At 40.9% G+C, this 17,516-nt stretch overlaps 1 protein-coding gene across 2 annotated transcripts in view; it reads right to left on the bottom strand.

Annotated features, from left to right (window-relative positions):
- Positions 1-17,516, bottom strand: part of Luc7l (LUC7 like) — a 27,186-nt gene that overhangs the window by 6,426 nt on the left and 3,244 nt on the right. For both annotated transcript variants that reach the window (XM_019207003.2, XM_010620625.3), the window contains 4 exons: positions 9,974-10,072; positions 4,654-4,764; positions 3,802-3,945; positions 1,963-2,139 (listed from right to left, as the gene is read on the bottom strand). In XM_019207003.2, coding sequence (XP_019062548.1) covers positions 1,963-2,139; positions 3,802-3,945; positions 4,654-4,764; positions 9,974-10,069 — 528 coding nt within the window. In that variant the 5' untranslated portion in view covers positions 10,070-10,072. The remainder of the gene's footprint in view (positions 1-1,962; positions 2,140-3,801; positions 3,946-4,653; positions 4,765-9,973; positions 10,073-17,516) is intronic.

Genomic DNA, 17,516 nt, shown 5'->3' with positions numbered 1-17,516 from the left:
AATACAAAACCAAAAAAAAAAAAAAAAAAAAAAAAAAAAAAAAATCCACTTCCAGATACAAATTTATGTTATTAATACTTATTTGTCAAAATCTGTAATGCGTTGTTTTGGTCAACTGTACACTGTTCCTAGTTAACATTTAAACACGCTTTAGACAAAGTTCTTCTGGCCACAGGAAAAAGCAATCTCAATTTATTTACTTTTCTGATGCAAAAATACATTTTAAAAAATGTTAACTTTTAGGTATAAAAAATTATAGTAAGACAAACTATGGGGAAAAGAAGGGAAGTGGAACTCAATTATCAAATGCAGCTCTATAGAGAGAACCCAACAGCAGCCCCCACCAGACCACACACATGCATATCCATCCCATAACCACACTGCTCTGCTTCCATCCTGACCGTAGTCTCATTTCTCCCGGGTGATGAATTTTACAGTAATGCAGTCCTCCTCCATAAAGGGAAAATTGGAATCGTTCTTGATTTTCCCAAATGCTTTATATTTTCACAGTCTTTCCTTTGAATTCCATTTGGAGAGCAGTGCTCCATAACCTTTGGGAGTTAGGTGGGGGTTCTATAATCTGGTTACTTGGGAGGGGGTACCGGGGATCGAACTTGGGTCCTTGCGCTTGCCAGGTAGGCGGCAGAACCACTGAGCTAAATCCCTGGCCCTATAATCTGTTTCTGATAGTAGTGAGTATAACTTTTTTCAAAATTTTATCAGGGAAAAATTTTTTTATCAGAGAGGCAGAAGCAAAATGTGCTACTCCAGCTCAGGCTCCTCTTCCTCTCTTTCTTCTGTCCCTCTCCTTTCTTTCTCTCCCCCATCTCTTCTCTTGTCTCCCTCCTCAGTCTCTCTCTCTCATTTTTTTAGACAGGGTCTCACTATGTACATGTACTTTAGGATGGCCTTGAACTTGGGACAATCCTCCTGCCCCAGCTTCCTTTACAGGAATATGCTACCACATCCAGCTAACCCTTTTCAAAAAATATTCTGAGCAGGGTCTCACTAAGTTGTCCAGGATGAGATCAAACTCACAATCCTCGTGCCTCAGCCTCCTATACTGGCATGCATCTCCTCACCTGGCACATGGCTTTTTAAAATTAAAAAAATGTAGCCAGGCGTGGTGGCGCACACCTGTCATCCCAGCACTCAGGAGGCCGAGGCAGGAGGATCGCTGTGAGTTTGAGACCAGCCTGGGCTCCATAGTGAATTCCAGGTCAGTCTCAAATACATAGTGAGACCATGTCTCAAACAAACAAACAAACAAACAAAAAAAAAAAAGTAGGGCTAACAAAAAATGAGAAATTACAGTCATTCATAGGAAAATGGATGCATATTGAAGCCATACTCTTAAGTGAAATAAATATGACACATGTGTACATACCAAATAAGTTTCTCCGGTGTGAAAAACTAAAAGTCTAAGAACCAGATTATATAACTGATAATGTGAAATAGGAAGAAAAGGGCTAACAGTGTAGAGGAAGTGGGAAGGGTAGGGGAAAGGAAATAAGGGAAAAGAAAAAATATGAAAAAAGGAAAAAATGGAAACAGTCTTTGTAAATAGGGGAGGGTGAGGGAGTGAAGGGAAGACAGGGGTATGGGGAAAAAATGAGAACTAAGATCTGTCATGTAAAGGTGCAAGATCCCAATGATGATTGTAACACCGTATACCTAAAAAGTACCAATAAACTCAATGAAAAAAAATGTGGGGCTAGGGATATAGCTCAGTGATTCTGCTGCCTGTCTGGCAAGTGCAAGGTCTTGAGTTCAATTCTTGGTACCAAAAAATAAAGAAGGAAAGGAAAGGAAGAAGGAAGAAGGAAGAAGGAAGAAGGAAAAGGGAAGGGAAAAGGGAAAAGGGAAAAGGGAAAAGGGAAAAGGGAAAAGGGAAAGGGGAGGGGAGGGGAGGAGAGAAGATCACAAGATGCCTCAGGTTTCTCCAGGAATACATTAACTTACCCTTAACTGATCAAGCTTCTCTCGGATCTGAATGAACCCCAAGTGTAACTTGCCCCCAAAGTGGTCTGCCAAACGGCGGTCATTGTCATGAAGACCAAGGTAGGCTGAGCAGACCTCACAGACACGCAGCTTTTGCTGTTGAAAGCTGGATGCGGGCATAGAATTTCTATACTCTTCCTGGAAAAAGTTAAGGGAGAGATAAAGGTAACGTTTACAAAACTGGCATCCAAAACAGAACTATCTGATGTGACAATAAAGATGAAATAAGTTTAACTGGCCCTGGGAATTGAGCCTATGAAGTACTCTACCAGTTACATCCCCAGGCTTTAAAAAAAATTTTGATACACGTTCTCACTCTTTTTCCCAGGCTGGTCTTCAACTTCAGATCTTCCTGCCTCCATCTCCCAAACTGCTGGAATTATAAGCATGTCTACCATGCCCAGCTACAGAAGAATTTTATTTTATTTTTATTTGAGACAAGGTCTCGCTATGTAGTTCAGGCTGGCCTTAAACTCCCTATGTAGCCCAGGCTGGTCTTGAACTCATGGCGATCCTCCTGCCTCAACCTGTCTTAACATAGTGAATTCCAGGTCAGTCTCAACTACACAGTGAGACCCTGTCTCAAAAACAACAACAAAAACAAAGAGTAAGATCAGAGAGAATATTATTGTCTAGGACTACTAATTGGAGGTGGATGTCAGTCTAATCTGCTCTGCCTGCCTGACAAAGACTGCCAACCTCAATATTCCAGGAACAGCTTGAAACTATGGAAAGCGCAGCTCTGATGATCATATCCTGAGTAAATCTTCTGCTTTCTCCCTTTACCTGTACTGTTCTAATACCTGCAAGTCCTTGGTACCACTGAGTCAATTATAACTGTATCTACAATGTAGGAAGGACCAGGCAGAGCCAGGGGCACATTGACAACCAAAGCCAGGCCTGCTCTAGGGCCCATACATGCCATCAAACCCATCCTCTATCATTCTAACAGGTAGAATGGTAGTTTGTAGGTCCTCCTCAGTTGACAATCTCAGCTACAGGGCTTTTCAGGATCATTCTACCTCACCTAGAGACTAAGCTCAACACAAAGTCCCTCTTAAACTCAGACCCATTTCTTTTTCTTTTCTTGGTACCAGGGATCAAACTCGGGACCTTGCACTTGAGACAGGTGGAAGAACCACTGAGCTAAATCCCCGGCCCAGACCCACTTCTTCTGTACACCTAGCTTCACCAGAATGTACAGGCAGAAAACAGAAGAGTTTTAGGGCAGTGAAACTACTCTGATATTACAACGGGGTCACAAATCACACATATTCCCAAACTCATGGAATGCATGCTATGAAGAGTAAAGCCTGGGGTGGGGGATTTAGCTAGGCCAGGAGTTTAGCACAGCGGCCCTGCACATGCCTCACAAGTGCAAGGTGCTGCGTTCAATCCCTGGTATCCACCCCCAAAAAGTGAGGCCCAATATAAATTATGAACCTTGGGGTGATAATCATGTGTCAATATAAGTCCACCAACAGTAACAAACTACTCTGGTAGGGGATTTTGATAATGGGAGAGGGTGTGTAGGGAGATGCAAAGGATAGATCTGAAATCTCTGTACCTTCTCATATTTTATGTGAACTCAAAACTTCTCTGAATAACATTTATTGAGCTGGGGATTTAGCTCAGTGGCACCACGCCTGCCTGGCAAACACTCCTGAGTTTGATCCCTGGTACCAGGAAAAAATAAACTTATTTTTTAAAAAGTATAGGGATATCTTAAAATTAGTCCAAATGGTCAACGCCACCAAATTACTAACATTTCCCTCTTCCTAAAACATGCCATCCACCAACCTCAGCTTCTTTTTTCTTTGCACGAACTTTCTCCACTTCCATAAGAATCTTCTGAGATTCATCCACATTTCCTTCAGCTCCTAGCTGCTCAGCTTTTGCAAGTAGTTTTCCTATTTCTTCATTCAACTCATGTACTTTTTCTGCCTGAAGGGAGAAAGAATAAGGTAAGCAGACACATAAGAACAGGATTTAGAGAGCAATGGAAACAAGTACTTTTCTTGCAGCCATTTCTTTAGATCTGAGAAGAAAACCCAAAGAGTGGCTTTCACTGACAAGGAGGGTCAGACGGTTGAACTGACTCTCAGGCCAGTCCTCTACAGAATTCCCTCCTTCTTCAGTCCACCAGCAAATGTACTAGTTTAATCATTTCCCTACTAATTTTCTCTTGTTTTCTGTTCTCCGTGGGATGGTTAAAAAAATATGTACTTGGGATTGGGGGTGTGAGTGTGGTGGCACATGCCAACAATCCCAGCACTTAGGGAGGCTGAAGTTAAATAGTACTGCAAGTTTGAGTCCTGCCTGGGCGACTTAGCAAGACCATGTTTCAGAATAATAAAGATAAACAAATTTAAAAGATTAGGATGTAGCCCAGTACTGCACGGGGGTGGGGGTGGGTGGGTTTGAGACTATGTAGAAGGTAAAAGGGATATGAAAAAAAGGGAGATAGCAGCTCCTAGAGCCTGAAATGATATGTGACTGTTTAGTCATAGCTTTTCATCCTTACCAAGAACAACAGCCAAAAAGCATATGCCATCCACCCCAGAATCATCCCATCAGTGCTGGTGGTGAGTTAACAGCCATCAGCATAGCCAATATTCAGACACTGACTTATACCAAAGCCACAAGACATACCTTTGCAGAAACTTCTGCACTGATCTCTTCCTGTGTTTCTGCCAGTCGTTTCTTGGCAAGCTCAGTTCTCCGATCACACTCTGCAATAAAGGACTCCAAGTGATCCATCGCCTAGATCAGAAAAAGCAAGAGTTATGATAGTTATGATTAGTGACACATGCCCTTGGAGTCCACCTGTGTAATAGGAATATATGCCTAGATTAGTTTCTTAATGCCTGAATGATTCAATGGCAGTTAACACATAATAATCATGCATAATTATGGCATTTTCTTAAATCAAATGATTGGGAGAAGCATGGTCTTATCTGATTTAGTTGTGTATTTCTCCTAAAACTTATAAAAGGACCTCCAAGCCCCTGTAACACTGCCAAAAGCTGTGACAGTTCTCTAAGGACAGAAAAGGATGAACAAACACCAGTGTTAGAGGAACTTTTGGAGAGCTGTGCAAACTGCACTCACCAGTCTTTTTTTTTTTTTGGGTACCAGGGATCGAACTCAGGTCCTTGCACTTGAAAGGCAGGCAGCAGAACCACTGAGCTAAATCCCCAGCCCAAATTCATTTTTTTTGGAAGGTGTGTGTGTGTGTGTGTGTGTGTGTGTGTGTGTGTGTGTGTGTGTGTTAGTTAGTTAGTTAGTTAGTTAGTTAGTTACTGGGGATCAAACTCAGGTCCTTGCGCTTGCGAGGCAGACTCTGAAACCACTGAGCTGAATCCCCAGCCCTGCCCTCACCAGTCTTTGTCAGCTGCACAAATATTCTTCCCTCATGTACTGAGGGGAGAGTTCCCTCTTCTACCTAAAAAATGTAACCATAAAGTGGGTACAGTGGTGCATTCCTGTAAACCCCAGATACTTGAGAGGCTGAGATAGGAGGACCGTAAGTACAAGAACGGCCTTGGCAACTTAGGAAGACCATGCCTCCAAAAAAAGGAAAAAAGAAAAAGAAAAAGTATATGCTAAGCTGAGCGTGGTGGTGCATGCCTGAAAACCCAGCACTTGGGAGGTTGACGCAGGAGAATAACCATGAGTTGGAGGCCAGCCTCAGCTACATAGTGAGTTCAAGGCCAGCCTGAACTGCACAGCAAGACCCTGTCTCAAAACAAAAACAGAACTAAACCAACTATCAGTTGATAACTAGTAAATATCAAGCACCTCCTATATTACACCAGGAGTTAGCTAGCTAATAGTGCATGTGTTAAATGCCACAGTCTGTATTTGGCACTGATGACAGCGATCTATTACCAAAAAAGTCGAGGAAAGAAAATTTGGAGTGGAGATGACAGGACAACAGACCAAGGAGTGATTTACATCCTCCCTTCTAAAATGGATGGCAGAGGGCAGCAGTGCCTGGCAAACACAAGGTCCTGAGTTTGATTACTGGTATCAGGGGGGGAAAAATGTTAGAATGGACAGCAGAGAGTAGATTAGCTGTTGGAAGATGCTCCAGAGATCAGTATCACTCAAATGATGAGAGGGACACTGGACAGGGTTAGAATCTCCTAAGGAATCTTGAATATTTTCTTCAAATAAGCACATATTTGAGAGTAGCTCCAGATGAGGAAAAGCCTCCCTCATGGTGCCCAATCTCCCAGGAACTAGTAAAGGCAAAGCATCCTAACTCCTGAGTCTGACTACAGATGTCACTGTATAATCACAGAGGTCAAAATTCCTGTCAGTGGTCACCCAAATACTCTGATAAACATTTCAGTATATTCAAGCCAAACAATGAGGAAAGCAAATGGTCTGCTCTGTGTTAGCTAACATACATTTGCAGACTACTTCTCCCAAAGATGAAGCATAACCTCAGACAGCTCCTAGTGCATAAGCCTAGGTGACCCAGGCTCACCCAGCCAAGGCTCCTCTACTGTTTCACAGGCAAGGCATGGTGTACAGGAGGCAGCCTAGAATCTTCTCAGAGAATCAAGTGGAGCACACATGAAAACCCTACCAGTGCTTTCACCTACAGAAGCCATCTTAAGCAAAATCAGATTATGGACTCAGAAGTTAGAAAACCTAAAAGTAAGTAAATACAATAGACAACAAGCAAACCAGAGGACTGACAACTTTCAATTTCTTTATAAAACAGATCTCTGGGTTTTTTGTTTTGTTTTTTGAGACAGGATCTTGCTGTATAGTTCAGGCTGTCCTCGAACTCATGGCAATCCTCCTGAGTGCTGGGATTACAAGTGTATGCTACCATGCCTGGCTCTGTTCTATTATTACTGTCTCTTCAAAGTGTTTTGATTGTAAATAGTTCACTGAAGAGTGAATTTAAATGATTAAAAAAGAAACTGAAATTCAAAACGCAGATCGTAATCACAATTTACCACTTACTAGAAAGTCATCCAATAAATGTAACTGTCTCTAGGGTAGTGTGATGAAATACAAACTGCTAAAAGCATCTGAGCACACACCAGGTCTGCATAACTCATAATAACCATACTTCCCTCCCCAGAATTAGGGCCTATCAAAGCCCAGAGGGCAGAATAAATAAATAAATAGAACCAAGTAATTTAAATAAATCTTAATTCTTTTTTTTTTTTTTTTTTTGAGACAGGGTCTCATTATGTAGTTCAGACTTCCCTGGAACTCACCATGTAGCCCAGGCTGGTCTTGAACTCACAGCAATCTTCCTGCCTCAGCTTCATGAATGCTGGGATTACAGGCGTGCGCCACCATGCCCGGCATTAGTTCTTTTTTTAATAGCAAAAAAAAACCTACTTAATTTTGGTTTTAATTCTTTTAAAAAAATTTATTACTGAGGAATGAACTTAGGGCCTCACACATTCTAGGCAAGAGTACTCTACCACTGGAGTTATAATCCTCCTCTCCCCATGTTATTCTCTGGGCATATCCAAGTGTACAAGTCAGGTATATGCCTAGAGCTGAGATGCTGGGATGGTGAATAACCCAGGAGGCAATCTGAGCCACTTAATTCTCTACCTCTTTAGTTCGAAATCAGGTCAAACACCTACCACAAGCCGACCAGGAAATGGAATTTTCTTTTCTTTTTCTTGCCATATTGGAGAATAAATCTAGGGCCTTGCACTGAATTACACTCCAAGTCCTTTTTATTTTATTTTGAGAGAGAGTCTACCAAACCACCAAGGTGAGCATCAAACTCCCGATTCCACAGCCTTAGCTTCCCAAGTATCTGGAATCACAGGCATACACCATAGCATCCACCTTAGAAATGTCCTCTCTTCACCTTGCATGGTGAATCCCAGTACTCAGGAGAGGCTGAAGCAGGAGGGTTGTGACAAGTTTGAGGTCAGTCTGGGCTACATAAGGATCTCAAGCCCAGCATGGACTACCCAGTGAGACCCTGTTAAAAAAAAAAAAAAGAATGTCCTTTCCTCATTTTTTTCTAGTGAGTTGATACTGTTCTTGGGGTTTTTTGTTTTTAGTTTTTTGAGATATTATTCTTATCCGAAACAATTATATAGGGGAAACTAGCCCATCCATATCTTTTTGTGTTCTAAAAATAATTTGTCCCACTTTACCACTTATTTTATGTTTGTATTTTTTAATCTACACTTCCCCCCCGCCATGTAGCCCAGGCTAGCCTCAAATTTGTGATCTTCCTGCTTCAGCCTCCTCAGTACTAAGTTTATCTAGTTTGTAAAAAACTATAAATGAATAAAAATCATGAATATTTAATATATACAACTTACTATTTTGTGGGGGGAGGTAGTACTGGCAGACTGAACCCAGGCCTTCACACTGAGCCTTCCCAGCCTTTTTTGTTCAGGCTGAGCTGAAACTGGCAATTCTCCTATCTCAGCCTCACAGAGTAATAGGATTACAGACCCATCTCCAGTTGACTGACGTTATTCTGGTGACCACTTCAGTGTATACAAATATCAAAACATTCAAATGTAGCATCAGCCTATAATCTCAGAAGCCTGGGAGGCAGAGAGATATCAAATTCAACCAGGAAATCTAGCAACTGACCAAGACCCTATCTCAAAATAAAGGCCTAAGGATATAGCTCAGTGCAAAGGCCTTGGGTTCAATTCCCAGTGTACCACACATGCACACACCCACAAAACAAAACAAAAAACACTAAAAACATTCTGCAACGTGTGAGTGTGTATGTGCGAGCACTTACAATCTACTTTCTTTCTTTTTTTTTTTTTCTTGGTACTGGGAATTGATCTCAGGACCTTGCACTTGCCAGGTAGGCACAGCCCTGCTGAGCTACGTCCCTGGCCCTAAAATGTATAACAGATATTGGGAAATGGAAAAAAAAATGTTCAAATGGGAAGGAGAACAAGGGAGGGGGAAGGAAGGAAGGGGAAAGGAAGAGACAAGGAAAAAAGTGAAAACAGAAGAAAAAATGCAAACAAAGCTTTTATACGCAGGGAGGGGAGTTGAGGGGGGAAATGGGAAAAAAAAGAAGAGGCAAGATATATCGTGTACAGGTGCAAATTCCCTGTGATGAGTGTTAGCATTATGTGTATCTAAAGTGCACCAATAAGCAAGATGGATTTTGTAAAGGTGCAAATTTCCAATGATGAAAGTTGTTATACTGTGTATCTTAAATGCACCAATAAAATTAATTTTAAAAATAAAGTGCACCAATAAATGTTATGCTTAAAAATAAATGAATGTTCTTAACATTGTTCATAACAGCAGAAAAACTAGAATGAATTCTCATGGCTATGAATAAATAAATGGTAGTTTGTGACATATTCAATGAAAACAAGCAATACTGGGGCTATAGCTCAGTGACAAAACACATTTCTAGTGTGCGAAAGGTCCTGGGTTCTATCCTCAGCACTGTACACGTATACACACACACACACACACACACACACACACACACACAACTGCAATGAGTAAACAGAAACATACATTGAACAAAAATGCACAAGATGTTAAGATTATCTGTACTATGAAACCATTTTCATAAAGCTTAAAACCAAGCAATCATAAAAACATGGTTTAGTTTTGTTTTGTTTTTCTGACCCAGGTTCTTGCTATTCCAGGCTGGCCTTGAATTTATTATGTAGCCTAGGCTGGCCTGGAACTCCAAGCAATCCTCCTGCCTCAGCCTCCCAAATGCTAGGATTACAGGAAGCCGCCACCACACCCAGCTGCGATGTTTTTAAAAGAGTGATACATATAAAATTCAGGATAGTAATGGAATGATAGACACACAGATATAAAAAATAGTATTGGTTATACTGTAGAGCTCAAAGTGGAGGGATAACAATATCTAATTTTATTATTTTACCTCATAACTTATGAACATTACATTATTATTAGTTTTATCTTTGGTGTTTTGTAGCAGGGATGAATCAACACCAATAAAACTTACATCCAATTCAAAAAACAGGTCTCTTTCTTTACTTGCAATCTCATAATCTGCTCGGAGGGCCAAGTCGTGGATTTTGGTACATTCTCCTAAATCCATGCGCTGTGGGAAACAAAAAAATTTATACATGAGCACCTAACCATTATACAAAGTATGTAACATGACTAGGTATTTCAACCCTGACCAAAACACACAGTATATTTTTATGTGTATGTACCAATTCCCCCACAATAAATGTAATCATTATGTACTACAAACATGTACTAGTAAAACTTTAAAAAATTTTTAAAAAGCAATATACTTTTCTGAATACTAAAACTCTTTTTTTTATTTTGGATTTTTTTGAGACAGGGTCTCACTGCATAGTTGAGACTGACCTGGAACTCACTATGTAGCCCAGGCTGGTCTGGAACTCTCAGTGATCCTCCTGCCTCAGCCTCCTGAGTGCTGGGATTACAGGCATGCGCCACCACACCCGGCCTAAATACTAAAACTCTTGATAGGAAAATTAAGAAACAAAAGCCAGGCCTGATGGCATACACTTCTAATCCCAGCCAGTGAAGAGGCTGAGGCAGAAGGTCACAAGGCTTGAGATGTTTCTCCAATAACTACTTGTCTATCCACTCACAAAGGAGGCCCTAGGTTTAATCCCCAGTACAATCAGTCGATCAACGGAAAGAGCAGACAGAAATTAGGTTTTGGTAATTACAATACAATTTAAAACTTGGGTTTTGTGTGGCTCTTTGTATAAACTAAAGCAAATAAAGCAAATTTGGCTGATTCAGAACCCAATGAATCCTCCAAACATTTTCCTAACCTGGTAAATCACCCTGACATGTTATTGGCCTATTTGGGCCAATTTGCAAAACAAAAGGCTCTAAAATCTAAAAGGCCCTATTACTAAAATAAAATGATCTATGTCAATAAAATTAGCTTGATGTGTTAGTATGCATTCTCACCACGTATGCAATAGATAACAGTGCCTTTTTTTTTGAGACAGGGTCTCATTATGTAGCCCAGACTAGTCTTCTAGTCTTTTTGTTTTTTTGATACAAGGTCTTGCTATGTAGTTCAGGCTGGCCTTTAAATGACTATGTATACCAGCCTGCCCTCCAATTCATAGCTGTCCTACTGCCTCAACCTCCCAAATAATGAGATGACTAGCATGTACTACTAACTACACCTGGCTGTCCAAGCTCATCTTGAACTTGTGATCCTCTTGCTTCTGTCTCCCTACTAAAATTACAGGTACATGCCATTATACCCAGTAACAGTTCATATTTGTTATCTAAATCCTGAGCACAGGACTCTGAAGGAACCTCCACTCTTGGCCACCGTATAGAGAAGTTTGTATGTTAAAGATCACAGTACCAAGTTATAAAGTATATGTTAACCAAAACCAGCAACCTAACTACGAGATACCCCATTAGACAAGAGTTGGGGATTTAGCTCATGGTTCCACCACCTATCAGACAAGAGTAAATGTTCACATAACTACTAAAAAAAAAAAGAGTCCAATAACTTTTAGAAGCGCAAAGTATAACCATGTTCAAAACTAACTGTCTGGGTTAAGCAAGTCAAGGTGGCACATGCTTGTAATCCCAGCATTTTGCCAGTCTGAGCTACATACACCCTGTATAAAGAAACTGTCCAGGGTTATAATAGTCCTTAACATTCTAGGGAAATTACAGAGGCTTACAGTGCCTGACACTTGGGCTGCAGTCTTGTAGAAACCATTTACTATGCTGGGCCTGAGTTCAAAACCAGCCTAGACTACACAGTGAGACCATGTCTCAAAAAATGGAAAGGGAAGGGGCAGGGGAAGGAAAGGAAAAAGAGAAATCTTGTGTCATGCTCACACATGAAACTGAATCCTTCAGTTTCACCAACAATAGAACATTGACTGGGCAGACAAGTAGTACAATTTACCATCATTTTGACCAAAGAATCAACTTTTCCTTTATTATTCTACTCTGAAGCCAAATGGGGCTCATGTTATGTTGGTTACACAGAGGATCTAAAGGTAAGGCAATACTGGTTCTAGAAACAAAGCTACAACTAAAATTACCATCCCTGTAAATCTGCTTCATTCACTCCTCTACGTACCAGATACTGTTCTTTATATAGTTTCTACAAATGAATCTGTTTCTCTCTGAAAAATGAGTAGTAGCTATCAAGAAAAAATTGCTTTGAACTAATAAAGGCTCCCTGTTCAAAGAAAAAAACTTAACAGAAAAGAAAGAGAACAAAAAAGAACAGGTGCACGCGCACGGACACACACACACACAAACACACATGCACTAGTTGGGCATGGTGGCCCACAACCACAATTCCAGCACTCTGGGAGGTTGAAGCAGGAGGACTGCAAAATCAACCCCAGCCTGACCAATTTAGTCATCTGGCCAGATCCTGTCTCTACACCCCACCAAAAACAAAAACAAAAACAAAAACAGTCAGCGATGTCACCCAGTGCACCAAGGCCCTTTGAGGGGAAAAATGGGGGAAGAAAGTACTAAAGCATTAGGTACAATGGATGTCTTTAGGTACAAACTGAAAAAAAGTTCAACTATAAAGAAAGCAAAGACATAGGGCTTAGGGTGTAGATCAGTGGTTCCTACAAGTTTGAGGGCCTGGGCTCAAAGGGGGAAGGATGAGAAAACATCACATGAAACAAAATTCACCATTGTCTTCTTTATTTTTTTTTTTACCATTGACTTCTTTGATGTGAGCATTCTCAAAAGTCACTGCTAACAGGACAGGCTTGGTTTCCATGGTGTTTTTCTTTGGATACACCACAATTTGTCCAAGGAAGACGCAAAGTATTGGCCATTTCCTTAGCAGTCCAACTCTAAGCACAGCTGAAACATTGCATTAACTCCTTCCAATATGTTAGAGTAGATACTAAATCCAATGTGTCAGACCTTTTACTGTACAAACACCTGTGTTCTCCACTCTAGCCTCTGAGAGTCTAACACTGCTGACAAATAAAGGCACTAAAGATTCTGGAACCCTCAGAAAACTAAGTTCTGCCAGTCCGGTGGCACACATCTGTACACCCAGCATTCTGGGAGGCTGAGGCAGGAGTATTTTGAATTTAAGCCCAGCCTGGGCTCTTCAGCAAGACCTTTTCTCGAAATTTAAAAAGTAGGCGTAACCTACTTTCTAGTCTTCCTTCTGTCTTCTTAGACGTAAGCTATCTTTCTCTCAATAAATTTTCCTACTCTTAACCTCTGCTGTTCTTAGAACTCATCTTCGATTTTAGAGAACTTGAACTTGTGTTTTGGTATCTAGCAAGTTTGGGAGTTACATCTATTCCCCCTATATCATTTTGAACCTAAGTGACTGTACTTGTAATCTTGCTAGTTGACTATAGTTTTGTGTCATCTTGAACCCGCCTCACAGCATGGCTTTGTCCCATAAACACCTTTGAGAAGTATGGTGGGCAGGCAACCCACTTTCGGGTCCCCCTTCTGTCTTTCTTAGACAGAAGCTATCTTTCTCTCAATAATATTTTCTTAGCCTCAAAAAAAAAATAATAATAATAATAAAAATTTAAAAAGTAAAAAATAAAAAGGGATAGGGATCTAACTCAGTGTAAAGGTCCTAAGTTCAATTCCTAGTATTGGAGGGAAAAATAGTAAAAAGAAAAAAAGGACAAGAATTCAGCTCAGTGGTTCCTGCCTTGCAAGTGCAAGGTCCTGAGTTTGATCCCGGGGAGGCGAGGGGAGGGGAGAAAAGGAGAGGAAAGTTAAGTTCTTAAGCCTCAATAAAATTACTTCTGCTCTTCACTGTCCATCCCCTATAATGACAAGAATTTGAACAAACCTGAAATAGCCCTTAGTAGACTGAGGATTATAACCACTCTCTTGTGCTATTATATTCTAAGTTTTGGTACCAGGGATCAAACTCAGGATCTTGATCTTGTGAGGAAGGTGGTGGAACCACTGAGCTAAATCCTCGGCCTTGTCATATTCTAAAAAATTATGCTCATTCCTTCTTTTTTTCTAGTTTTTTCAGATTGGGTCTTGCTGTGTAGTTTAGGCTAGTCTTGAACTCATAGTGATCCTCCTGCCTCAGCCTCCTGATTGTTGGGAATACAGGCGTGCACCACCACACTCTACTTCATTCTATTTCAAATTATTAAAAAACACAAAAAAGGCAGGGGGTCTGGCTCAGTGTTTCCACTACCTGCCTCGCAAGCTCAAGGGCCCAAGTTTGATCCCCAGAACAAAAAACAAAAGCACACAAACGGAGGCTGGAGATTTAGCTCCGTGGTTCCACCAACTTCCTGAGATCCATCCCCAGTACGGGGGTGGGGCATTAAAAAACATAAACTGTATGTAAGCACCATCACTTTACCTCTATGCAACCTACAACAGCAAAGCTCAGAACTTACAAACACCTCCACCAGAAATCCCGGTCCTCATTCTCACTGAGCTGCAGCAGTGTGACATTTGTTCATTCCCGTATTCGTGAAGCACTTCCTTCTCAAGTACATAGCTCTCCTGGGTTGCCTCCTCCCTCTCTATGTGTTTCCAACTCCACTGTACAATCCTGTACAGTGGAGCTGCCCCTGTACAATCCTGAACACTGTAATGACACCGCTGAGTCCAGGACTTCTCTTCATCTATGTGATTCCACGGCCTGTGCCCATGACCACACAAAGCCCAGGCACAGTAGCATCCCTCCCATCCTTCTGCTCTTGGCTTTGCCGAGAGCATCATACTCCTGATTTTCACAAGTGTCCCTGAGATCTTTCCTCATCATTCTATCTATAAAACACCCACTGACCAGGTTGGTACATGCCTGTAATTCCAGCATTCAGAAGGCTGAAGCAAGAGGCCATGAGTTTGAGGCCAGCCTAGGCAGCATAGTAAATGTAAAGCCAACTGAACTACAAAGCAAGACCCTGTACCACTCACCTCATCATCCACTCATTTACTTACTGTCCACCCTTTTCCCCACTAGATCAAAGACTTTACTACTGGCCGTAATAATTCCAGTGCCCAGCAGAGTAGGTATGCAATAAATAAACATTTCTAATAGTTGCCCTCACACTGATTATTTTTCTTGCTAGTACTCCAAAAATATGATACACAGGGCTCTGTCAAGATAAAATGGTTGAACTCCTCACTAGAGTACATGTGCATTTGCTTCCTTTTGATTTCTGCCACTGTGGATTTGCTAGTCACTCTAAATTGTGTCTCCTACACAAAGAAGGATCTTACAGGCTAAACTGCTTACGATGAGTGGAAATCTTTTTTTAAATCATTAATGTATGTTCATCTTAATATCCATGACAATCTGTAGCAAACTGTAATAAACATTGTCCTACCTCAAATCAAAATGCATCCAGCACCTCAAATAACAGAAGTATAGATCTAGCAAACATTTCATGTCTGCTGTCAAGTATGCCAGCCTGAAACACTTAACACATCCAACCAATTATTTTTTGTTTTGGTACCAGGGATCAAACTCAGGACCTTGTGCTTACAAGGCAGGCAGCAGAACTACTAAGCTAAATCCCCAGCCCCCAACCAATTTTTTAGAAGGTGCAGCAGGCACGGTGGCACCTGCCTAGAATCCCAGAAACTCAGGAAGCTAAGGCCTGAGTATCATAACCTTAGGGCCAGCTAGGGCTACACAGTGAAATCCTATCTCAGCCCCCCACAAAAGATGTGCCCCCTCAAACAGTAATAATAAAAGCCATGATTCACTACGATAAATAAGAGTGGACAGCAAATTTGTGGGGGGGGGTACCATAGACATTAAACTAGGGCCTTCACGTATCACTAATCTCTAGCCCTCTCAGTACTTTTCATTTTTCTTTTTTTTTTTTTTTTTTTTTTTTTTGAGATAAGGTCTCTAAATTACCAAAGAGGGCTCAAACATGTAAACCTCCAGCCTTGCCCCCCATCTCCACCCCAAATCCCTGAGCACTGAGACAGTGCTGGCCCTGAGACAGTTTTTATATCTCACAAGGTAAAGTCTTAAAATGGCAGTCCTTTAGAGAATTTTCTATAAGGGACTGAAACACGGCAGATGATCCTCTCTTTTTTATTTGTTTTTTGAGACAGAGTCTTGCTATGCAGTTCTGGCTGGCCTTGCTTCTAACTCTCAGCGAGCCTCCTGCCGCAGCCTCTCAAGTGTTGGGATTACAGGTAGGTGCTACAGTGCCTGGCTAGTCTAGTCTGATTTTTGTTTTGTTCAACTGAAGTCAAGTCTATAGCCAGCAGATGGTGTACTGCTATTATTTTAGGTTTTTGTTTTTTGGTAGTATAGGTACTCTACCACTGAGCTATATTACCAGCAATTTTTTTTTAATGTACTGAAGATTGAACCCAGGGACTTCTTGCTGAACTATAGCTCCAGTCCTTTTTTATTTTATTTTTTTGGTACTGGGGATCAAACCCAGGTCCTTGTGCTTGTGAGGCAGGTGGTGGCACCACTGAGCTAACTCCCTAGTCCATTCTTTTTTATTTTTTGAGACAGGCTTTGACTAAATTGCTAAACTGCCCAGGCTGGGCTCAAACTTGTGATCCTCCTATCTCAGCTTCCCAGAATATTGGGATTATAGGCACATGCCACTGCTACCACACCTAGTTTGTATTGAAATCCCAAAAGGATGACTAGTTAATACCAAACTATAAAATCAATTATATCAAATTGATTTTTTTTGCAGTACTGTAACCTCTACCATTGAGCTATATCTCCAACACTTCATTTAATATATACTACTGCATATTAATTTTGCAAAATACTGGGTTTCAACGTGGTATTTTCTTATATGTATATAACATTTTGGCCATATTCATCCCTCTTATACATCTCTCTACCTTATTCCATTCCTACCGTCTAATATAGTTTCCCTTCTACTTTTTTTTTTTTTGAAACAAGATCTCACTTTATAGTTCAGGTTGGCCCTGAACTCACTATGTAGACCAGGCTGGCCTCAAACTCACAGTGATCCTCCTGCTCATCCCTTCTACTTTCATGTCATCTTTCTCTTTTTGGATTCCACATATTAGGAAAAATACCTGATATTTATCTAAGTCTGGCTTATTTCACTTAACATGACAAACTCTATTTCCATTCATTTGCCTGAAAATTGCATATGAAACTTCACTCTTTTTCATAGTTGAAAAGTACTCCATTATGTATATGTACCACATTTTCTTTCCTTTTTTTTTGGAGATAGGGTCTGGATATGTAGTTTAGGCTGACCTCAAACTCACAGTGATCTGCCTCCTGGGTACTGGGACTACAGGCAAACACCACTATGCTCAGAATCACAATTTCTTATCTGTTCATCCACTGATGGGCACCTCGGCTATTTCTGTATGTTGTCTACTGTGAACTGTACCACAATAAGTATTTTTCTATTTTTTATTTTGAGACAAGCTCTTAATTACCTACCCTGACCTTGAGCTTGTGATACATCTACCTTAGCATCGTGAGAAGCATTTAAAGTAGTACTACTGTACTTGGCCTCAACTGACACCCCACCCCCATCTCCATAATGGGAATTAAACTCAGGCCACCACAC

Source organism: Fukomys damarensis, unplaced genomic scaffold, assembly GCF_012274545.1.
Source record: "Fukomys damarensis isolate Sample0158 unplaced genomic scaffold, DMR_v1.0_HiC HiC_scaffold_34, whole genome shotgun sequence".
In the NCBI taxonomy this organism is placed as follows: Eukaryota; Metazoa; Chordata; class Mammalia; order Rodentia; family Bathyergidae; genus Fukomys; species Fukomys damarensis.
Note: the sequence above shows the minus strand (reverse complement) of the source record. Positions and strands in the feature narration are given on the sequence as shown.